This window comes from Chiloscyllium punctatum, chromosome 5 (assembly GCF_047496795.1).
Source record: "Chiloscyllium punctatum isolate Juve2018m chromosome 5, sChiPun1.3, whole genome shotgun sequence".
Lineage (NCBI taxonomy): Eukaryota > Metazoa > Chordata > Chondrichthyes > Orectolobiformes > Hemiscylliidae > Chiloscyllium > Chiloscyllium punctatum.
The window spans coordinates 112,501,589-112,526,146 of record NC_092743.1 but is presented as its reverse complement, the minus strand read 5'-3'; the positions used below and the strand labels follow the sequence as shown (position 1 = coordinate 112,526,146).

General features: G+C 39.0%; 1 protein-coding gene across 3 annotated transcripts in view; it reads right to left on the bottom strand.

Moving 5' to 3' along the window:
- The window catches only part of LOC140477354 (TPR and ankyrin repeat-containing protein 1-like), an 84,413-nt gene that overhangs the window by 41,261 nt on the left and 18,594 nt on the right, over positions 1-24,558 (bottom strand). For 2 of the 3 annotated variants that reach the window (XM_072571075.1, XM_072571073.1), the window contains 8 exons: positions 20,907-21,046; positions 13,258-13,372; positions 12,489-12,639; positions 10,591-10,691; positions 8,833-8,919; positions 7,074-7,215; positions 3,557-3,697; positions 89-256 (listed from right to left, as the gene is read on the bottom strand). In XM_072571075.1, the coding sequence (XP_072427176.1) occupies positions 89-256; positions 3,557-3,697; positions 7,074-7,215; positions 8,833-8,919; positions 10,591-10,691; positions 12,489-12,639; positions 13,258-13,372; positions 20,907-21,046 (1,045 nt within the window). Of the gene's footprint in view, positions 1-88; positions 257-3,556; positions 3,698-7,073; positions 7,216-8,832; positions 8,920-10,590; positions 10,692-12,488; positions 12,640-13,257; positions 13,373-20,906; positions 21,047-24,558 lie in introns of those variants that run through there. The other variant, XM_072571076.1, reaches the window with a different exon arrangement.

The following is a 24,558-nucleotide window of genomic DNA, read 5'->3' as shown; positions in this document are numbered from 1 at the left end:
ATGTAATTTTTTGTAAAGGATTGGAAATTCCAAATTGCGCTTACAAGTAATTTGTGTGGAAGATATGAGGTATTTAACAATTTTGTACCTTGGGATGCTGCATCTGTCTCCATTGCTGAATAATGTTTATTGATTAATTCAACTGCTTTAAAGTTTTTGTGTTTCTTCAGGTAGTAAATTGGAACCTTGTTGCTATTATCATGAATATTGAGATCAGCTCCTAATTGTAGGAGGTAACGCACATCTTCAGTCTGAACTATGATGAAAACAACAAGAGATTGGAAACAGTGAGCATTTCTGAAATATTGCCTCTGGGTTCTGAAAACTGTACCTGACAGGATAAAGGAATATTACATCAACTACAAACTACAAAATCCTTTAAATCACACCTGACAAAAGTAATTCCACTGAGTACCCAGAGTTTTTGACATGCAAAATTAGTTCTGGAGAACAGAATCTGCATATTTCAGATATCCTCAGCCAGGTTGACACATTGCACTCCAGATAAAAGCTTTCTGTTTTGCTCTAACAACTTACTTCAGCACCCAGCTCAGAAGAACAGTCAAGAGATAAATTTTCAATTAAAAAAAAAACTCCACAGTTGATACTCCTAACAAGTGCCAAGTCAGAGGCAATTGCTGTAGGCCAATGCTTATTAGGACACTGGCCAAGATCAGTTTACACAGAACCCCTCAGAAAATTTCTTCAATAACCAACACAAGATTTTAAACCCATCTGCAAGGACTTGATTTGAACTGAGAGATCAAAGGGGAATGTGTAGGAAATAAAACATAGATACAAGGCATTCAGCCCAACCAGTCCACGCAAATATTTATGGTCTATTTCAGCCTCCTCCCACCTTTCCTCATTTAAATCTATAATTGTATATCTGTCTCTATTCTGTTCTCCTTCATAAAATTACTGAGCTTCCTCTTTCATGCATCAATATTCAAAATTTCATCTGCTCCTTACGATAGTGAGTTCCATATTCTCTTCATTGTTCAAACAAAGGAGTTTCTTCAGAATTATCAACTGAAGTTCTGGGTGACTATCATATTAATGGCCTCTAATTTGCACTTTCCCACAAGAGGAAATGTCCCCACTGTATTCACCCTCTCATTAGAGCATACTGAATATCATTTGGAAAGCTAATCATAAAAGGCAGTGTGTGTGCACATTGCACTGGAGATTCATCAGGTAGGTCAGTACAATCAATATTAGAGTTAGACCCAGCCAGAAGGGATACATTCAGAAGTATTGCACTGAAACCCGTTTGGGGCACAGGAAGTTAATTAGCAGTTTTTCTCAATGCTTAACTCACCCCAATCATTCTCACAATAAAAACTGACTTTAATTGTCAGTTCCATATCATAGAATCCTTTAAAGATATCTTTCTGTTTTAATGGTGTTGAAGTAATAAAATTCTGATGCACCAAACCAATTAATTTATTTATTATAAAGCGCAAATGGTGTATTTTTCCTGTCAAGAGAGTGTAGATTAAATTCCAAGGTTTGCTCTTCAGATAAAAACATTGAGATGCCTACTCAAACATTCCTAAATGTCTTACTTAAACAACAATAAGTTCATTTTTAAGATCAGGTTGGACACCTTCACCGGAGTTCAAAGGAAGTTTGCAGGATGAAAACTTCAATTCCATGGAAAGTCTAAAGGAAGGAAGACTTTTCTCCTGAGGACAAAGAAGTTCAAGGGGCGATTTAATAAATACATCCAAAATAATAATGGTGTTTGACACAATAAGGGGAAACTCTCTCTGCTGGAAGAAAACAGGCAAGGAGAAGACACAAAGTTAAATGTAATGCCAGAGGAAGTAGAAAATAAATGGGGAATTGTGTATTACTTGAAAAAGTGGAGAAAGCAGATCTAATACTAATCTTAAGGGAACTGAATAAAAAAGCTGAATGCAAAGGCAGGATGGCTAAGACTCCAATGCATTACAACAGTACTCAAGAAGCCAGCCACAATGGCCTGATAATTTGGTACTGGATTAGTGGTGCTGGAAGAGCACAGCAGTTCAGGCAGCATCCAACGAGCAGCGAAATTGACGTTTCGGGCAAAAGCAGAAGGCTTTTGCCCGAAACGTCAATTTCGCTGCTCGTTGGATGCTGCCTGAACTGCTGTGCTCTTCCAGCACCACTAATCCAGTATTTGGTTTTCAGCATCTGCAGTCATTGTTTTTACCTTGATAATTTGGTACACTGAGTCACCTCTTGGGCAAACTTTGCCTCAGAACTTAAAGTTTCATATAAATGTGCTTTCTTCAGAAGATCAGTTCTGTAGCATCATGACAACAGCAGTTTTTCACTGAAGTGGAAATTTCAGGTTGCAAGACAGGCCTTATGTTATCATAAATTATATGAATATAATGGAACATATTATAGAAAGGGACCCAAGGTATTTTCAGAGGATCTTTCTAGATTGGCTGGGAACAGAACAAGATTGTAAAACTAGCTTCATTGCCATGTTGCAGTTTTACTTTACTTTTGGAATTTGAAGTCTTAATACAGTGGATCTGTTGGTTGAAATGGTAACTTGATTTCAGTGAGACAGGGGGGAGAATCTAGTTTATTTACATAAGCTAAAAGTTAAACTGATGTAGTATCTATTTTCTACCCCTGGGCACCAGAGGAAAATTTAAATTCTGCATTACAAAATAAACTAAGTGCAGTCAGGGCGACGATGAAGAAAATGTGATCTTGCCAGATCGTTGTCAAGCAAAAAATAGTCAGGGGAAGGACCATCTCAGGTCAGAATCCTCTGCTTCTTATGGTGGCAGGAAGGATTCTCGGAAGAGTGGTGGTGTGTCCAAAGCTTTTTGCTCCCCCCCCCCCCCGTAGAATTAAGTCTGGGAGGGAAGGTCCACGATTGATCCTCCTCTCCAGCTGAATTAAGTCAGAAGTCACACAGCGTTCCGAAAGCTTATGATTTCAAACAAACCTGTTGGACTATAACCTGGTGTTGTGCGAATTCTGACTGTGTCCGCCCCTGTCCAACACTGACACCTCCACATCACAACTGAATTAAGTTGTGAATGAGAAAGTCTGTGGTTGATCCTTCTGTCCAGCTGCCAACTTACACCCCCGAATGGCCAATTAACGACCATTCCTGGGGCAGGGCATGTCAGTGCTGGGATTCTGTCACCAGGCACCATGCCCTGAAAAGTCAAACCCTGTGGCAGCTTGTCAGCTGGAGGAGGAGTCCACTCAATTGAAGACAATGTGTCTGATTGAGGGACTGGATAGGGGCTGAGGTATGTGGACATGTGTGTACATGATTACTGAAAGCCATACTCCTCTGCCCTGCAATCACAGAGAGCCTAGACCCCTGCAATCCTGAACATCCTTTCGGCAGCAGCAGTAATAGCTTCCTCCATAACCACAAGAGGAGCTGTCATACCATTTTAAACAGGACCTTCACCATAAATATCTGAACGGAGAGTTGAGTATGGACCACAACCTGCCACAGTATCAGAGATAACTGATAGAAGAATTAGAAGAATAGAAAAATGTGTTGATTCTGCAACATCTGTTCACTTACACCTATGAGTATATCCATCCAACCCATTCTGCCAGGAAGCCACAACATGTAGAAGGGAATACCCATTGTCATCCTGTTGGTTAACTGTATCCTGTAGATATGGTTTTCGTGAGAAAATCCATTTAAGAAGTTTCCTGTCATCTAAAATGTAAGAAATAGATTAGTGCACACAGCAGCAGAGCATCCAATCTCATCTCTAATCATCTTATCTGCAATACGACATAAAAACATTAAAGGTGCAGGTGCAGTTTGCTCTGGCATTCAATACAAGTGTGGCAAATTTTCTACCTCGACTCCACCTTCCTACATTGTCCTTGTATCCCTTAACTTGCTTTGAACCAAAAAGGCTACCAGCCTCTGTCTTAAACCTAACTTTCAATCATCATCCACAGCTCCACTGGACAGAAAAAACTCAGATACTTTGATTGAAGGAAGTTATCCTCATCTCAGCCCTTTGTGGCTGATGCCCTCATTCTGAGACTGTGACCCAAGTCAGTCCCCAGCCACAGGAAACATTTTCTCTGCAGCTACTCTGTTAAGCCCCAAATGAACTTCCTGATTTTTAATTCGAACATCTCTCCTTCTTTTCAACTCCAGGCTTAGTCTGCTCAACTTTTCCTAATTTCTGGGATCAGTCTACTGAATATTTGCTGCATTGGCAAATATGTCCTTGTTGTGTTGCTACTTCCTTGGACGAAATGCTACCGATACTAACTTCATTAGTTAACACCCACAAGAAACGGCTCAAACAGAAGCAAAATAAACAAATTTGTTAACTATGCTTTGAAAGCACATTTTTGACTGTCAATTAACATGTGAAATAAAAGGCACTACCTAATTGCACATTTGTTGTCTCTCACCGACAGCGCATATTTTTCAGTTTAGGCTACATTAATCACATCAACACATGCAATGTATAAGGACAAATTGCATTTATATAGCACCTCCAGGCACCATCCCAAGGTGCATCAGAAGATCAGTATAATCAACTACCAAGCCACACAGGAGATGTCACCAAAATTGGAAAAGAGATAGTTTCAAGAAGCATCATAAAAGAGGAAGATGGCAGAAGACACAGACACTATTGCTGGAATACACAAAAGGCTGGAATTGGAAGAATGTAGATGTCTGGGTTGTGTGAAGTGCCAGAGGGTGTTATAGAGATAGGATAGGGATTGACTATGGAAAGCATTTAAAAGCAAGGTTTAAAACTTTTAAACTTGTGGTGACGTAGACCCTGAGTCGAAAGTGTGGTGCTGGCAAAGCACAGGTCAGCCAGCATTCAAGGAGCAGAAGAATTGACATTTCGGATATAAACTCTTGATCAGGAATTTGATGACATAGACCTTGAGCCAATATTTTCCTGGGGGAGTGTGTCGAGGGAACTAGCTTCCAGTTACTAGCGGCGTACCGCAAGGGTCTGTGTTGGGTCCACTGCTGTTTGTCATTTGTCTAAATGACCTGGATGAGGGCTTAGAAGGGTGGGTTAGTAAATTTGCGGACGACACTAAGGTGGAGTTGTGGATAGTGACGAAGGATGTAGTAGGTTGCAGAGAGACATAGATAGGATGCAGAGCTGGGCTGAGAAGGGCAAATGGAGTTTAATGTGGACAAGTGTGAAGTGATACACTTTGGCCGGAGTAATCGGAATGCAAAGTACTGGGCTAATGGTAGGATTCTTGGGAGTGCAGATGAGCAGAGAGATCTTGGTGTCCATGTACACAGATCCTTGAAAGTTGCCACCCAGATTGACAGTGTTGTTAAGAAGGCATACAGTGTTTTGGCCTTCATTAATAGAGGGATTGTGTTCCGGAACCAGGAGGTTATGCTGCAGCTGTACAAAGCTCTGGTACGGCCACACTTGGAATATTGTGTATAATTCTGGTCACCGCATTATAAGAAGGATGTGGAAGCTTTGGAAAGGGTGCAGAGGAGATTTACTAGGATGTCGCCTGGTATGGAAGGAATGTCTTACAAGGAAAGGCTGAGGCCTTTGAGGCTGTTCTCGTTAGAGAGGTGGTTGAAAGGTGACTTAATAGAGACATACAAAGATAATCAGAGGGTTAGATAGGGTGGACAGGGAGAGCCTTTTTCCAAATATGGGGACGGCAAACACAAGGGGACACAACTTTAAAGTGAGGGGAGATAGGTATAAGACAGATGTCAGAGGTAGTTTCTTTACTCAGAGAGTAGTAAGGGTATGGAATGCTTTGCCTGCATCAGTAGTAGATTCGCCAAGTTTAAGTGCATTTAAGCTGTCATTGGACAGGCAAATGGACGTACATGGAATCGTGCAGGTGGGATGGGCTTCAGATTAGTAAGACAGGGCAGCACAACATCAAGGGCCGAAGGGCCTGTACTGCGCTGTAATGTTCTATGTTCTAGACAGAAGTAAGTTTAAGGATATGGGCTGTAGAGTTAATACATTGAAGTTTATTCAGTGTGAAAGATAGGAGGCCATCCAAAATAGCAATGAAACAGTTAAACAAAGGAAGGAACAAAAAAAAAGGAATGAGGGATTCATCATCCAATTAAGTGAAGCAGAGATGGAGACCGGTATATATCGAATGTAATTAGCGATGAAATGGACATGTGATCCATAAATCATCTCAAATAAATGGTCTGGTAAAGGCCTAGGCAGTAGGCACACTATAGAATGTAAATATTAAAAAGAAAGTCCAACCTCAGGGAAGTTCACTGTATTTGTAACAAGGGAAGAAATTGCATTTACATAGCATTTTCAATGACCTCAGGACTTCCAGGAATACTTCATAATCAACATGTATTTTGAAGTTCAGTGACGAAGTGGGTATTTAATTTACACACAGCAAAGTTCCACAAACAACAGGATTATGAAATGCGAAATGTTTGGAGTTTCTGTTACTGATGCTGTAATTATCTGACATGATGAATGTTTAAGAAGGTTGGAGGAGTAGCAGTGTGTATTCAAAGAAGATTTCTCAATGAGTGTTCTTTTTCTCAGCTTGTCAAGACTTAGAATCCACTCAGTACAGAGTCAATTCACCTATCTGAATGGGCATGGAAGGGTGATGGAGTACATGAAAGAGGCAAAGAATGCCTGGAGTTCGCACAGGGAGAAAGTGGATGGGTAAGGATTGGAAAACCTAACTGCTACTAAGATAATATTGATGAAGGCGCAGAGGATGGAGTTGGATCTTCTAACCAGCCTGCCTCAGCTCTCGAAACACTAACCCCAGTGGCAAATATGGTCTGCTTCTGGGATCAATATGCCTGACTCAATCCCAGCCCTGCCTATCCACAACAAACAACGGGCCTTTTTAAGCCAAAGACAGTCTGACAAACCGGGAAATTTCTGCTCTGGTTACGGAAATTTCACTCAGAGTGTCAACCTAAATCACGTATGTATCTCTTTACAAAAGTGCTGAACCCATGATCTTCTAAGTGATATATGGAAGTGCCACCCCTAAGACAAGGCCAACACCTGCAATGAATAACTTTAATGAAACAGGTTTATTAAAAACAGAGAGTTACTTACTGGTCCTTATGGCAAGTTTGAGGATGGAATGGAGTGGGAACGGTCCAATGCTTTCAAGCTTTACACCATGAGACACTAAGGTACGCAACAGCTGTGTTATCCAATCTCTGTATTGGAATGGTCTACACGTAGGAAGAAAATTCTGGGGGAAATGGGGGGAAAGAAATAAAAGGGGAAAAAGAAGCATTTGAACATAAACCTTTCAAGCAAACTTATGAACAAAAGTGAAAATACTTTGATTAAAACAGATTGAAAAAATTAATTGCCAGAGACTTTTGATACCCAAAATAAATTCAGTATGGGACAAGGAGTCAAGGTTAAAAAGAATCAAACAGTTTTAGCAAACTTTGTTCATCAGATATACAGAGAAATTGCACAACAGAAATTTGGTGCCCATGCATCCAAAAGCACTCTCATTGAAGGCTGAAAACTAAGGATTATTAGCAGAGCCTCCCAACGATGATTAATTCATCTTAGGGCCATGACCTATTTTGCAATAGGGAAGGCTTTCAAAGCTTTTAAAGCTAATACACCAAATGAACATTAAAACTCAAGTTAGGATGTGTTAAATGCAAGCATAGGTCTAAAATTCAGTGATCGTTTTGTGCCCATCAAGCTAATTTTAGCGAAGGAAACCAACACAATTGAACAGGAGTTCCAGGCTGTCTTCTGAAACCACATATCTTTGGAAATGAAGATTCAGCTGAGTTTCTCTAGCACTTTTCTGTTTTTATTCTATTTCTCCAACTCTGGTATTATTCCCTTCACCTATATAATTGAAGAAAGACATGTTTAAATCTTGCCTCAAAATGTCTTGTAATAAAGGCCAATATGCCACTTAGCATCTTAATCATTTGCTGTATTTACAGATCAACTTTCAGTGGCTCATAAACAAGAACACCAAGATTGCTGTGAAGTCTGACACTTTCTAACCTCTTATCATTGAAGAAATACTCTTTTTTGTTTTATCTGCCAGTGAGTCACCTCAAATTTATCTACATTTTAGCCTGGTGTCAGCTTTGCCGAGTTTCTCCAGCTCTTTCAGTTGCCTTGAATAATTTGTGCAATTATGGTCACCGTTTGCCAAGAGGGGTGCAATTAAAGTGATTCTTAGAATGGGTGGAATTGTCCTCCAGGGCAAGTTTAAAATAGGCTGGGCCTAAATTTTCAAAATTCCAGAGGAGAGAGATTATTTCATTCAAATGTACAAATGTCTCACAGGAATCAGCAGGGTAGATGCAGGAAGGCTAGGGTTCTAGAACCAGGAAGCAAAGTGTCAAAATAAGGGACTGAGATGAGAGTGAATCTTTTCACTCAGAGGGTGGTAAACATTTCAATCATATCCCTTCTCATCTTTCTAAACTCCAGTGAATAGAGACCCATAACAAACGTAGAGATCTCTATACCTTAACCTGGTCAATATTTATCCCACAGTCAACATTCTAGATACAGATTTCTTGATCATTATTATGCTAGCATTTGTGAGAGCTTGCTGTCTTCAACTTGGTTGTTTTCCATACTTCAATAGTGACAATACTTCAAAAGTAATTACTTGGCTGCAAAATGCTTTGAGATGTCCTATGGTCATGAGAGGTGTTACACAAATGCAATTTTTTTTTCTCTGCTGCCACATCAGATCATGTTGAGTTTTTTTAAAATATAAAAGAAATTCCCTTACTTCTTTCAAGTAAAGCTACATGAAACCAAATCAGCAAGCATAATACATTCCCAGTGATAAATTCCACATTGAAATGCATACCATAAACAGTTCTTTAAGGGAGATTTGTGCAGCGCTGTATTCATTTCCAGGCATCAGTTTCAAATCACATAGGACAATATAAAGAGCCTAAGAAGGAAAAGGTATAAAAAATATAAAGTCAGTTCCCAATAAACCCGACAAATTAATTACTGTATCACTTAATATAACCATGGAGATATGTTTCTGTTTATTCCTTTCATAATAAAAATGTTTATTTTTGTCTTCACCAAGAAGGAAGAAGGAGAAGCAGCATATAGCCTACCCTTTCAAGCACATTTGTCATTAAATTATTAATACATTACAATTAGACTATCAATAACACATCTGCAATCAAGGTTATAGAAACCACATTACTGCAACCAGTCCTCACAATTCAATGTGTAAATCCCTAAGATCACTTAGGGATTAGTAATAAAGCCTGTCCCAGCCACCAGCATCCACAAGTGAGTATAAGAAAATTAGCAGATTTGAGGGGCTTTGGTTATGAAGAGAAATTGTGTTTCTGTTCATTAAAACAGAGAAAATAAAATGGAGATTTAATTAAAGTGGTCAAAACTATTGAAGATTTTAATAAATTAAAGCTATTTCGCTATTTGGTATTCAGAGGTTACAAATTTAACCCTCGTTAAAAAGAATAAAGGGGAATGTCTTTTTCTCCAATACAGGATTATTTATCAGGATATGCATTTCCTTACCAGAAACAGTAGTAGAAGCAGATTACAGAATTGAGGAAAGTCATGAACTATTTGAAAAAAAGCTTTAAAATGGTCTAAGGAAATGGCCGCATATGGAACTGATTGTAAAACTAACCTGGTCTGCCATGTTGACACTTTATTGATTGGACTATTAGACCAAGTTTAGCCTTGAACATACAATCAATGTTATTAAGCAATTTAATGAGTCCTGTCATTGCCTAACAGCATTTAGAAAACTAATTCAGAGTAGGAAAACATCTGATTACATATCATCCTTCTAAATTGTACCCACCTGAAATTTTATCTCCGCTTCCCTCTCCACAATGCTGCTAAGTTTCTCAAGCATCGTCAATTATATATTAAAAAGGGCTATACCAAAATTTCTAGTGCAACACAAAAAAAACTTGACAAGTAAATAAAATTAAAATTATTGACTAGATACTTCCCCTCACAGTTTAACTTTGGTATAATAACGAAATACAAAAATATGTGAACTGTTAAGAAAGTGAGAGAAATGGATAAGCAAGGACAATTTGTAAGGCGTTTTGGATTCTTAAAAATTTAAGTTCATAAGCTTGTAATCATAACATGTTGCTATCCCCAACCAAACGATCAGGTGCAGTTTCTAGGTATGACCATTAAAATGTCTGATCAAGAATACAGGACCTAAGAGAAGGCAGATGGCCATTTGAACCCACTTTGCCACTTGATTATTTCAATTTTCAGGGCGTCACCTCAATTTCACTTGCTTGTATTTCTGCCATAGACCTCGACTCCCTTGTCTACCAGAAACCTGACTGACTCAACCTTGACTAATGCATACGTTGAATCTATGACCCTCCCGACTTCAAATGTTCAACAGCTTCACTGAAATTTTATGCTAACAGGAATTAGACTGATTAGATAGTTCTAACAGAGCAGCTACATAGGTACGAAGGCTGAATGGCTTACTTCTGTGCTTTAAAATGCCATGATTTGCTTTCTACATTAAAAGGCGCTTATTCAAATATTTGGTTCAGACAAGTTTCAATTTGAATCAGTGTTACTTTAAGTGATTGCTTACCTTCCATAAATTTTTCTTTGCAGCTTTTTCAATAACAATTTGCCAAATTGTCGCGTTGTAGCCTTTCCATTTTAGGATTTCAAGAAAGTTGCTGTCAGTCCCTTTGAAAGTTTGATTAACAATTAAAATAATGATCTAAAATTCACAAATCCTAAATTTGTCATTAATATATGTTGTCATGCAAGCATAATTGGTTTGATTTGTATTAGGTAGTGCTTGCTAGTGATAATACAATATTGCTACTTTGGCAAGTCACTGTATAATAGACTTGAAAGAAAAACCCATTGAAATCACTATAAAAGAAAACAGTTAATAGTGATTCATTTCAATAAAGTTGCAAGAAGTAATTCAACAAGTAGATTTGCCAAGGCTATGGGGATATAATAAGTGAAGTCTATGTTTGATAATGCTTAATCTGTGTTGAGGAAGGCATTAAGACACAGAATCACCCGAGTTCTTTTCTGGTCAGGTTAACCTTTTGAGGAGCTTCAGGAACCTCTCTAAACAGAGCAAACAGGCAAAAACTAAAATCAATTCTTTAAACTTTGTCAAATGCAGTTCTGTTTATTTCAATGCTCAATATCTTTCTACTCTTTAAGCAATAACGTAAGAGGTACAGATTATGAACGGCTTGTACAGCACCATCACGATTGCAAAGTGCCTGCAAACATTGCCTCCATATCAACGTTTGTCAGGACGGACCAAAAACAATCAAAAACAGACTTCTTCCCCTTATTTTATGCTAATGAATCTTCTCTCTGTCTGGCACAGAAATTTTTTTTTAAATATCTGGAGCCAAACGCTCTGTCTGTTGTCTTTCCCTTTCTGGCCAGCCAGCGCTTCACTATAATCCTAAATATCACATTGCCCAATGCTCACTTCTACCCCACTTTTTTTTTTCAAAATTCCTTGTTTCTCTCCCCCCTTGGTCACCTCTCCTCACTCCCACACTAACAGCGTGGAAGTGTGGTCGAGGCAGATTCAACTGAAGCAAACGTGAGGGCATTAGATGATCATTTAAACAGAAACAATGGAGGATTATGGGAAAAATGCAGGAGATTGGCACCAAATCAAAATGCTCAGTGAGGAACAGTGAAGACACAATGGGCTGGATGGTCTTTTCCTGCATCCTAACCATGCTGCAACTCACTATAAAGATTTGACAGAGTCAACACACATTATTTCTGCTGGTCAGTGAATCTAAAACATAGAGGCACTGTCTTAGGACAAAGGGACTGTTAAGTTAGTATTGAGATAAGAAGGAATGATGGCTCTCGAAGGAATGCAAACACATGGAATTGTCTACCCCAGAGGAGTGTGCAAACACCATTGTTGAATAGATTCAAGGCTGGGATAGGCAGATTTTCGAACTCCAGCACCTCCCTCCCCACTTCTCTCTCTCAGCTCCAAAACCAAACCCACCCTTCCTCTCCAACCTCATCTTTCCTCTCTCTTTCTCCTTCTCTAATATCCCCTATCCACGTTTCCCACCTGTACAGTTGTCAATAGTTTTGAATCAATAGTCTAGTTATGGACTCAAAACTTCTCCAAATCTTGAAAACTACTTAAAGTCACCATTAACTTGCTCTTTCTGAGGAGAACTGTCCAAAATAGGTTATTTTCTCCTCACAACTCAAGTTCCTCTTCCTTGATAAAATTCTGGGAATCCTCTTCTGTATCTTTTCTCAGGCCTTCAACAATTTCCTCCAGAAGTGTCTATAATACCCTAGCCAAGGCCCAGTCATGATATATGAATAATAGAACAGAAAATATATATCATATTTAATTAATTTCTGATTTATTACAAAATTTGCCATTTAGTAAGCAGTGTGTTCCCAGTTAAATCCATGAATAGAGACATAGAGACTTTGGAGAATACTACACAAGATTCAACACACCACATGTCAGTATTCCCACTATGAAATCTGCAATTTGATGATGAGACTGGTCCCGATCTGTGTCCAGGATATTTAGCCCTTCATAGAAATACTGATGTGCTCCAAAATAATCATGCATCTTCAACAAGGCATTGCCAGTCCAATAGTAACCCTATGTTAGAAACAAGATTTACGTGAGATATCAGCAACACAAAAATGTAAGGCAAATCCAGTCCATTGAGAATGTAGGCTAAATAGAAATATTGATTTCATTTGCACTGTTTTTAAAGCAGCAGATATAAAAGAGACTTAAGGGGCAACTATTTCATGCAGAGGGTGGTGTGTGAGTGGAATGGCCTGCTAGAGGAAGTGGTGGAGGCTAGTACAATTGCAACATTCAAAAGGCATCTGAATGGGTATATGAGCAGGAAGGGTTTGGAGGGATATGGGCCAGGTGCTGGCAGGTGGGACTAGATTAGAGTGGGATATCTGGTCAGCATGGACGAGTTGGACTGAAGAGTCTGTTTTCGTGCTGTACATCTGTATGACTCCATAATACAAATGACTTGAATGTGGCAGAGCTCCTAACAGTTTTTGTCTGATTACACTTGTAAGAAGACTCTGAAAATGTTTTCATACATTTAACAGTATTATCAGGTTATTAGGAAACACAGAGAACCACACAACCTACATTAACAAACTTGTGCATAACACAGGCACCCTACACACCTCACAATTCAATGCATGCACAACGATCAATGCTTTGTGATAGTGAGAAATACAAATTTACCTTGATAAAAGTACTGTCGACAGCAATAGCATATTGTGCAGAATCAAAAGCAAGTTTCCACATTTCCAGGTTATAAAGGGCATTTGATCTGTTGCAGTACAGCACAGCCAATTCCCTATAAACATAGGCATTTTGTTAAGTTTGTCCCAGAGCTTTAGTTTTCAATTATGTAAAAATTACAATTTGCAAAGAGGTATTTGGATGCAATTAGCCTGTATTGAAACAAAAACAAAAATTGACATTGCTGGAAAAACTCAACAGGTCTTGCAACCTTTATGGAAAGAAATCAGAGTTAATGTTTTGGGTTCAGTGACTTTTATTCAGAACTGTGTTCATAGTTCTTTGTGGGGTTTTTGTTAGCCTGTATTGACATTTATTCTCTATAACAGCAGCGGTCCTATTACCATAAAATAAAACAAAGAACTGTGTACGCTGGAAATCTGAAACAAAAAAACCCAGAAATTGCTGGAGAAACTCAGCAGGGTTGGTGGCATTCATGGAGAGAAGACAGAGTTAATGTTTCAAGTCCAGTGACCTCTCAGGAAGGGTTACTGGACTCGAAATGCTAACTTTGCTTTCTCTCCACAGATGTTGCCAGTCCTATTATTATATCTCCATTTTTCCTGATTGCTTCGAACTGTTTACTTACCAATTCTTAAAATATTAACAGAGTTTTCATTTCAATCTCTCACTCCAGTACAGCATTCCTCAGCCTCAAAAATATATGTAAAAATTGTTTCTCTGGCACTGTCCTAGATCTCACATCTGTCACTTCATTGTAACCAATCTATTCCTAAACATACAGCACTAATTCCTTTATAATTTCACATATGCCTATCAAATTACCCTTTAATCTCTTCAGTTGCAATGACGGGAACAAGAGATTGACAGGACAAACTGTAACTGAACAACGGGTTACTTTCAAAGAAGAGAGGGCTCAGGTAATCAAAATGTTTTCTCAAATGCGAAGGCAGGACAAACAAATCCAGAAATCTCACAGTGACAAGAGAGATAGAATTTAACTTGAAGAATTGGACAGGTGTCAGCTCAAAAATAAAATTTGAGAACCAAGAGGAGTAACAAAGATTGAGAAGTGTGGGTGATGGAGGGAGTGGATCTTTGTGGATGTGGTGCCAATCAAATGTGTACTGGATAGTGTCAAACCTAACTGGAGCTGCACCCATCCATGCAAGTGGAGAGTGTTCCGTCACCATCCTGATGGTGCCTTGTAGATGATGGCCAGGCTTTGGGGAGTCAGGAGGTGACTTATTCTCAGCTCTATTGCTAAGCTCTGGCCCATTCTTTTAGCTAGTATTTATGTGGCGAGTCCAGTTGAGTTTCTGGTCAATGGTAATCCTAAGGATGTTGATAGTGAGGGATTCAGTGGTAACACAACTGAATGTCAAGGGATGATAGTTAGATTGTCTCTTGTTAGAGACGATCATAGCCTGGCATTTGTGGGGCATGAATGTAATTTGACTTTATCAGCCCACGCCTTGATATTGTCCAGAACTTGTTACATTTGAGCATGGATTGTGTTGTGAAGGAGTGTACTTTGAGAGAGTGAAAGCAAGCACCTAGCAGGCACAAAGTGTATTGGACAATTGAAAGATCTAACATTTTGCCAGTAACCTAGATACCTCATTAAGTTTGTTTTCACAGCAGTTCAATCAGTTTAAATTATGCCCCAAGATACTGAAACTCAATCAAATTTGAATTTTACTGTTTTGACAACATTGAACCAATGAGAGGATCCGATGTTTTGGGGTATAAAAAGCAAGCATTTTGGACAGTTAGCCAGAGAAAGAGCACCACCTACCATTGTCAGACAAAATGCCTGAAAACCCTCTCTCTAAAAAGGTACCTTTTTCATATGAAACACCTTTGCAGCAGAAGACCGAAGATGACCCAGGGAGATCTACAAACAGAAAGATCACCACTGCAGATGACAGCTGCTGTCTAATTTTGAAAATTGATTTGCTGTAAATTTAATAGGGCCTTTATTAGGCCAGTAGATTGTTATAGACTGGAGGGTAGATAACAAATCTCTTGTAAATAGTTGTTGTTTAGTGTTAAAGAATAAAATTGATCATTTTTTGTTTAATAGTGGAATTTGGGTAGTTCTCTGTCACTCATCCTTTAACACATTGAGGCGAGGTGAGCTTTTCTGTGTGTTTGGTTTCATTAGCAGAAGGGTTTACCACCACTTCATAACAATTGTTTCAGTATCTGATGAATTGCGAATAGTGCTGAACATTGCACAAGTATTGGCAAACATCCCTACTTATGACTTTATGATGGAAGGCAAGTCATTAATGAACCATCTGAATGTGACTGGGCAGAGGATATTACCCTGAAAAACTCCTGCAGGGATGTCCTGGAACTCAGATGACCGGCCTCCAACAACTGCAAACATCTTCCTATATGGCAGGTATGACTTCAACCAGGAGCGAATTTAATCTTAATACCCACTGTTTCAAGTTTTGCTTGGGCTCCATGATGCCACACTCAGTCAAACGCGGCCTTGATGTTAAGGGCAGACACTCTCACCTCACCTCTGGAATTCAGCTCTTTTCTCCACATTGAACCAAGACTGACATGAGGTCAGGAGCGGAGTTGCCCTGATGGAACCTAAACTGGGTGTCACACAGAAGGTTACTGCTGAGCAGGTGCTGCTTGTTAGCATTGATGACACCTTCCATCACTTTATTGATGATCGAGTGAAGACTGATGGGGCAGTCATTGACCAGTTTGGATTTATCTTTTGTAAACAGGACACACCGGGGCAATTTTGCTGGTGCTGTAACTATGCTGGAAGCACTTGGCTAGGGGAATGGAAAATTCTGGAGCAGTACTATTCAGTCTTCAGTGGCAATGTTCTCAGAGGCCGAAGCCTTTGTTTAATCCAGTGCCTCCAACCATTTCTTGATAGCACATGGAGTGAATATGCATTTGAAGAGTTGGTGCAAATGTGATGGTCTAAATGGCCTCCCCTGAGCCACAAAACTATATTCTGTGGAAAAAAAAGTCCTTGGAGGAAGTGAGGAGGTAGGCGTGGGAGTCTGTGAGCTTGCTGTGTACATAGGTGGGTAGCATTTTACAAGACAGGGAAATCAATGAAGGATCATGTGAAGGTGAGGGAAGGTTGGAAACGGAAATCAAAATTTACATAATTTTGCAGTTCAAGGGAGGTGGCAAATGGCATTGACATATTCATCAGTGCATCAGACAAAGAGGTGAGGGAGTGTGCAAGGGAGGAAGTCATATCTGGCCAAATGGCCTATTCCTGCTCCTACTTCTTAGGTTCTTAGGTCAATTTGGAGGAAGTTATTCATGTGGAGGGGGTAGTGGTGGATGGATATTGATTCAAGGAAGAGGTAGAAAGCCCTCACACGGTCTTCCGAGAGGACCAAGACTTAGAGAAATAAGACATGCTTATAGCCAAGAAACTGTTAAAAGTGACATAAAACATCAGAAGAGTCGCAGGTGGCGATAGAGAGATTGGAAAAGGAAGAAAATAAGAATTGAGATACATAGATTTTAGTGAGAATTACATTAATGATCCTCTTATTAGATCAGTGGAATTTACTTTCTGTTTCTTACTAATTGCGAAAGATGTTCTTATTTAAACAATAAATTATCTTTAAAATTTCCTTTTCTTCCCTGCCAGTTATAAACAATGCTGTTCAGCTCACTACAGAAAAGAAAGTCAAATATTTCATTTGAAGCTTGGGGACATTGCCACATTCAAAGTATATGCAATAATGTTTGTAAACAGTGGCTAAATATCATATGATCGACTGTAATTGGTTAAGCATCATATGAGCTAATGCGATGTGCTCAAATCTCCAGGAGTACATTCATCAGCGATGGCAATACTAGACTGAGGGTGGAAAGAGAAGGAGATGCACAAGTCATCCATTAGATGAACTGGAAGATATGAGGTGATGAATGGGAATATATTATGGGTCTTAACAATATAGCATAGGCAGGGAGGGACAAAGTCATTTTTTTACTGCTCAGACAAAAGGACAGTTCTACAATTCTGATACACGGAGTGGTGCTCCGAAAGCTAGTGTGCTTTCAGTTAAACCTGTTGGACTATAACCCAGTGTTGTGTGATTTTTAACTTGGTACACCCCAGTCCAACACCAGCATCTCCAAATCATAAAATCCTCATTCTACTAGTTAATTGAAAGTTTAAAAAAAAAGTTCCAGTGTTTGTATGCCAGTTATACGAAAACAAACTTAAAACAGAACACAGACAGGAGTCGGAGTTGAACAAGCCTAATCATCTGATCACTATTGAGTAATTATTGTTGCTGCATGAAGAGATTTCATTCACAGAGCCTCAACAGGATTTCTGATAACAGAAGAAGTCATAACTAGAATGCTGTCTTTATCAGACAGTTTATACAATAGTTGACCCAAGAATGAGTTCATACCTCAGCTGAAACAAGAGAAACACCAAATCTGGATGTAAAGACCTAATTTGGATCTCCTTCTCAGTCAGTTTTTTTCATTCTTATTTTAAAAGAACATATGGATTTTAAAAGATGAATGTTAAATGAGAAAAGTTAGGCCATTTTTCGGAAACAGAAACTACTGAAACTTTGGAGATTTTCTGCATGGTGCGGAACAGTTGTTAAAGCACCCAATCAATGGGAGGGTGTAGTTACAATGCAACAAATTTTGAAGACATAGGAATTTATCATGGAAACAGTTGGCACAAGATTCTATCAGAAATAAGAGAATGCGAAGCATGATTCTTGAGTCAAAAAGTGTTAAACTCCTAACATTTTAAAGGTAAATGCATTTACTAATTGTAAGTATAGCAAACTTTATTTTAACCGGCACTCTATATAAACCCGCAAAAATTATATACTTGAAATACCAGAAGTTTACAATATTATTGAGATCTCAGTGATGTCTGCGTAGTCAGTTGAGGGTGCAAGTGAAAAGATTCTCTGTTGGCAAGTTTCATTTAAGTATTTTTTAAAGTGATTTATGCTGTAAGTAAAATATAAGTGACGCATATGCCCCTTGGATTATGTTTCTATTACTTAGTGTGTGTTTTTACATTATGTGGACCGCTTAATCAACTAGATCAACTATTTGATCAACTAGTATGTTCTCGTCCCATTCATTTTCCTTGTACCTTTTCTCCAGTGATAGCTGTTGCATTTATTTCCCCTCCTCCTTTTGCCCCTTGATTACTTGGTAATTTGGGAATGCCATCAGTGTCTTTATGCCTAATGCCATCAGTTAATAAAAAGTTTACTGTACTGTATAAAAAGAGAAATAAGGAAATGGGAGACAAAGCAACCACATTTAAATAAATATACACAATGGGAATTTGTAATTAAAATGCAACATTGTTCTTTTGTCAATTGTTTGTCTTAGTTAAAGATACTGAAACAGCATCTGTCATGCGCAGGAACTATTATGTGATTATTTAATCTTTTCAGAGCAGTGTTTCTCAGACCTACACAAATTTTCACATGACTCAGATATGCTTCATTTTAATGGGTTATATCAAATTTCACCCAAAGGTTCACATTCAAATTCTTGAACAACACATTCTTGAAGCGTATAAACCTATTACCACATCAACCTCTCCACCTTTCTGGAATATCTGTGTTCCTACAGTAGTGCACCATAAAGATCAAACTCTGAGGGAATGGAGGAGGAAAAGGTGAACAGGACACACCCAAAAGTGGCGAGATCAGAAAATAATGGAGGCAAGAATAAGGCTGGCAAAATAATAATGAGGAACTAGAAAATGGCAGAGGAGTTAAAAAATATTTTCTGTCACAGTACAAGACATTAATGGCATTCTAAAATTACCAAGAAGTAAAACAAAAAAAGTGGGGGTCAAAAAGGGAAAAGAGGAAATAAATACAATAACAATCAATAAAGAAAAAGTACTAGGAAAGCTAATGGGGCTAAAGACTGTTACATCTCCTTTACTTAATGGGATGCATCCTAGGATATTAAAGGAAGTAACAACAGACATAGTGGATGCATTGGTCATAATCTTCCAGGAATCCTTAGAATCTGTGAGAGTCCCAGAGGATTGGAAAACTGTCAAAGCAACACCTTTACTTAAAAAGGGGGAGGAGGAAAAAACACAGGTAACTATAGGGTAGTTAGCTTAATGTCTGTTATTGGGAAAATGTTAGAGTCTATTATAAAGCATATAACAGTAGAGCATTTAGAAAAACATAATATGATCAAACAAGGTCAGCATGGATTTATGTAGAATAAATCATGCCTGACAAATTTACTAGAATTATTTGAGGGGATAACAAGCAGAATTGCTTAGGGAAAGCAGTGGATATAATATATTTGGATTTTGAGAATGTTTTGATAAGATACCAGAAGTTACATTACTTAATAAGGACCCATGATTTTGGAGATAGTACATTGGCATGGTTAGAAAATTGGCAACAAATAGTATATAATGAGTTGGAATAAGGGGGTCATTTTCAGGATGAAAATCAATAACTCGCGGAGTGCTACAGGAATCAGTGCTGTGGCCATAATCATTTTTTTAAAACAATATATAATAATGACTTGGATGAGAGGAATGAATGTACTATAGCCAGGTTTGCAGTTTAACACAAAATTTAGACAGGAAGGCAAGTAGTTAGGATAAAGCAAAAAAACCTGTAGAGGGATATAGACAGATTATGCGAGTGGGAAAACATTGGCAGATGGAATACAAAACTGGGAAAATGAGAGGTTATGCCTTTTAGCAGTAAGAAGAGCTGAATATTATTTAAAATGGATTTGGGAATCTTTTTGCATGAATCACAAAAAGCTAGCAACCAAATTTAGTGGATAATAGTGAATATTTCAAAAGTGAAAGAAAATGAAACTAAGGGGATTTTACTAAATCTATAGAAGACATTAGTTAGGCCTCAGCTGGAATACTATGAACAGAATTGGGACCCTTATCTAAGCCAAGATATGCAAGCGCAGGAGGTAATTCAGAAAAGGTTCACTAGGCTAATACTGAGTTTGGGAGAACTGTTATGAGGAAAGGTTGAATAGAGTGGGCATGTAGTCATTGGAATTTAGAAGAATGAGAGGCGACTTTATTGAAGCATACAAGATTCTTAGGGGACTTGACAGGGCAGATACAGAGGTTGTTTCCTCTCATGGGATTGTCCAGAACTAGAGAATATAATCTCAGAATATAGGAATTCCCATTTAAGACAGAGACAACTAATTCCTTCTATCAGAGGGCAGTGAATTCTTTGCTTCAGAGGGCTTTGGAGGCTGGGTCATTAAGAATATTTAAGGGAAATAGATTTTTTTTCTAAGGGAATCAAGGCTTATGGGAAAAAGCAAGAAAAATTAGTTCAGAATTATCAGATCAACCATGATATAATTGAATAGCACTGCAGACTCGATGGGCTGAATGGCCTACTTCTGCTCCCATGTCTTATGATCTTAAATGCATGTTTCAACTCCTATCTCACATCTAAACAGGGACTAACTCCAATATAGAAATCACAATACTGGAACCCATTTTATATAGATTCTCCTCCATACTCCTGTGAAACATTCAAGGAAATACTCTTGGGAATAGCTAAACTGCAGACAATATTTGGAATAGTTACAAACTGAAAAAGATCATTTACCTTCTAGTCGGCTGCAAACCACGTAGAATGCTCAAAGCTTCATCATATTTCTGGACTGCAATACGATAACGCCGTTGTTTAAATGCTTCATTCCCAATTGTTTTCAGTTGATGTGCAATCATGTTATACTGCTCCATGCTCTAACAGAAAATAAATATATTTAAAACTTGCAACTGTGACACATCAACCTCCTTGACTACTAAAATAAAAGGTCTTGCACACTCAATACTCAAGGCATGTTTTGGTTCTGCTGGGTTCCTGAATATGTATCACACAGCTGAAAATACAACTGACAGAACTCTCAAAAACTCTCATTCCTGATGAAGGGCGTATGCCCGAAACATTGATTCTCCTGCTCCTCAGATGCGCCTGACCTGCTGTGCTTTTCCAGTACAATACTCTAGTCTCTGATCTCCAGCATCTGCAGTCCTCTCAAAAGTTAGTTGTCTGGGAGAGCTGGTGGATACAGTTCAATGTCCGATATAAATACAAACTGTTGTATTTTCTTTAAACCTTTAATCTTTTGTGAAAGGAGGAGATGAATTGTTCAGTGAAATTCACTGTGAATAACCACTGGTAATGCGAGCCACAACGTGCGAGAGAGAGAGACAGAGAGAGAGAGAGAGAGAGAATGAACTGCAACTTGCAAAGCCACCTTGTTTCCTCAGAAAATGCAAAACCATTTCACAATGAGTTTCTTTTGAAGGCTAGCCATTATGTTACATGGGTAAACGTAGCAGTCAATTTGCAAGCAGCTAGATTCCACAGAGCAAATGACCAGTTAATCTTTTGGAGGTGTCAGTTGGTGGGTAAAATGTTTAACTGGGACCAGCTGCAAGATGTCATTGAATGGTCATGGAGAGATCAGACCTTGCTCAGACAACAGAATTTCATCAAGTATGAAATACCTTTCTCAGGTTTCAAGGTTGATGTTTGAATTCTCAGCCTACGCACTTAACGGCAAGAGCACGATCATTGAGTCAAGACTGCCAGACATCAAAAGTTTGGATACTACATTAAGAGTTACTTTCTTTACTCATAAAAAGTATGAAGTACTGATGCATTATTTTAAATTTTAAAGAGGTAACCTAAAGATTTGGGTTTTAGGATTGTTATGTTCTGATAAAGTCACTGGACTTGAAACATTAATTTTGCTTTCTTCCCACAGATGCTGCCAGATCGGTTTCGCCAATAATTTCTGTTTTTTGTTTCAGATCTCTAGCATCCACAGTTCTTTGTTTTATTTTGGTGAAGAACGATACTTATTATGGGATGTTTGCCTTCATTAATTGAGGTGTAGTATATAGAAATAAGGAAGTCTTGTTACATCTTTATAAAACATTTGTTAAGCCACAGGTGGAATGCTGCGCCGTGCTGCTGGAAGAAACTGGATTGCAATTGAAGAGGGTGCATGGGAGATTCACCAGGATGGGATGACAAGTCTCAACTACGAGGAAAGATTGGATAGGCTGGGTTTGTTTTCCCTTGCAGCAGAGGAGGCTAAGGAGGGTAACTGATTGAGGTATACAAAATTATGAGAGGCATAAAAAGAGGAAATTATGAGAATTTTTTCACATGGCAAACGTATGTTTAAGATGAGGAGCAAGCAGTTTAGAGGTGATCTGAGAAAACCTTTTTTTTTAAAAACTCATAGGACGGTAAAAATATGGAACCTGCTTGAGAGGATGGTGGAGGCAGATACCATTGCAATATTTAAGCAGTATTCAAATGAGGACCTAAAAGCCAGGGCGCAGTAGATTATGGACCAAATGCAGATAAATGGGATTAGTGTAGTTTGGTGTTTCTTGGTTGCATAGACACAATGGGCCGAATGGCCTGTTTCTTTACGGTTTGACTCTAAAATTTTCTTTATGATAAAGTTCCAAGCCCGAGGATTCCTGCATTTTTATTTGGAGAAGCACAGTGGTGTTGGTTTGGGTTGGCTTAGGAGACCCATACAATCAACTGGATACATTAAGGACAAGGTTTTGCATGACTGCAACATTTTATGGGCACTCAGACAAATATCAAAAGGACTGTGGATGCTGAAAATCAGACACATAAATGGAAATTGCGCAGCGAAATTGAAGTTAATGTTTTGGGTCCAGTAGCCCTTCTTCAGAATGGATGGCAGCGAGGGAAAAGATTTTTTTTAAATACAGAAGATGGGGTGGGGAAAAGAGTAGATGACAAGTGGAGATAGAGCCCAAATAGAGAGAGAAAAACAACTGGACAAAGGAGTAGTTAAAGGTTACCCTGAAGAAATGAATAGCTGCTAATGGGGACAATTAGTGGCTGACAATGTGTGGTAGCAGACCATATAAAATCAAGACCAGGTGTGTGGGGGTGAGGGAAAGCATGGGGAAAGGTGCTCAAGCCTTAAAATTGTTGAATTCAATATCAAGTCCAGAAGGCTGTTGGGTTCCCAAACTTAAACTGAGGTGCTGTTTGTCTAGCTTATTTTATTTCTCTTGCACTGTGTTCTGACTGGTGTACAAATCGACTTGCAAACAGACTCATGAATGGAACCAGTTCATATACACACTTCAGGCTCACTGCCTTTATTCCTGATGAAGGGCTTTTGCCCGAAACGTCGATTTCGCTGCTCGTTGGATGCTGCCTGAACTGCTGTGCTCTTCCAGCACCACTAATTCAGTATACTGCCTGTTCAGTAATCTTATAAAACCTTAATTGTGCCAATACACTACAGAGTACAGTCTAAACAACAGCAGCTGCAGAACATTCCATATAATGTGATAAGTCAAGGACACGATAATGAAGACCAGAGTTGTAACTGGTTTTAAGAATTGCTCTCTGAATAATGACTCCCTCTTTCCTTAATATGATCCTGAGACAAACAAATGTTAGATTAGATTAAGTTCTCTAGTATGGAAACAGGTCCTTCGTCCCAACAAGTCCACACTGCCCCTCCGAACAGAAACCCACCTAAATCCATTCCCCCACCCTATATTTACCCCCTGACAAACGCACCTAACACTATGGGCAATTTAGCACGGCCAATTCTCCTGACCTGCACATCTTTGGATTGTGAGGGGAAACCGGAGCACCCGGAGGAAACCCATGCAGACACTGGGAGAATGTGCAAACTTCGCACAGATAGGCGGGAATCGAACCCAGGTGCTGTGAGGCAGCAGTGCTAACCACTGAGCCACCGTGCTGCCCCGTTAGAATACTGGTGATCCCTTAATCATGATAATTTATAATATGTTTATACTTAGTCAATGTAAGACTCCAGCGGCAGTAATAGTATTCCCCAATTAAAGCACATTCTAATGGCACGTTTGCTTTAACACAGTTTGTAAATAATATAACTTGCACAAATAGTGCTATCATCATTTTTATTTCATAATGGCTGTGACGCATATGCCAGGACTGCACTGTAATTGTGCTAGTTCAGTCTACTTAATTAAACAACTCCTGCCCTGCATGCCACCCTTCCTGAACCCCTGGAACTCTCCTTCTCATTAGTCCTTCATTTCTTTCTTCCCACTCCTTGGCCTCTCCCACTTTGTCATTAACCACTCCCAGCCTCCTGCTCGTTACCCCATTGCTCTCTCTTGTTCACTGGCCCCTCCTCAAATGCCTTGCTCCACCCTCCCCGACTCCACTTTCCTTCCCACTCATTGCCTCT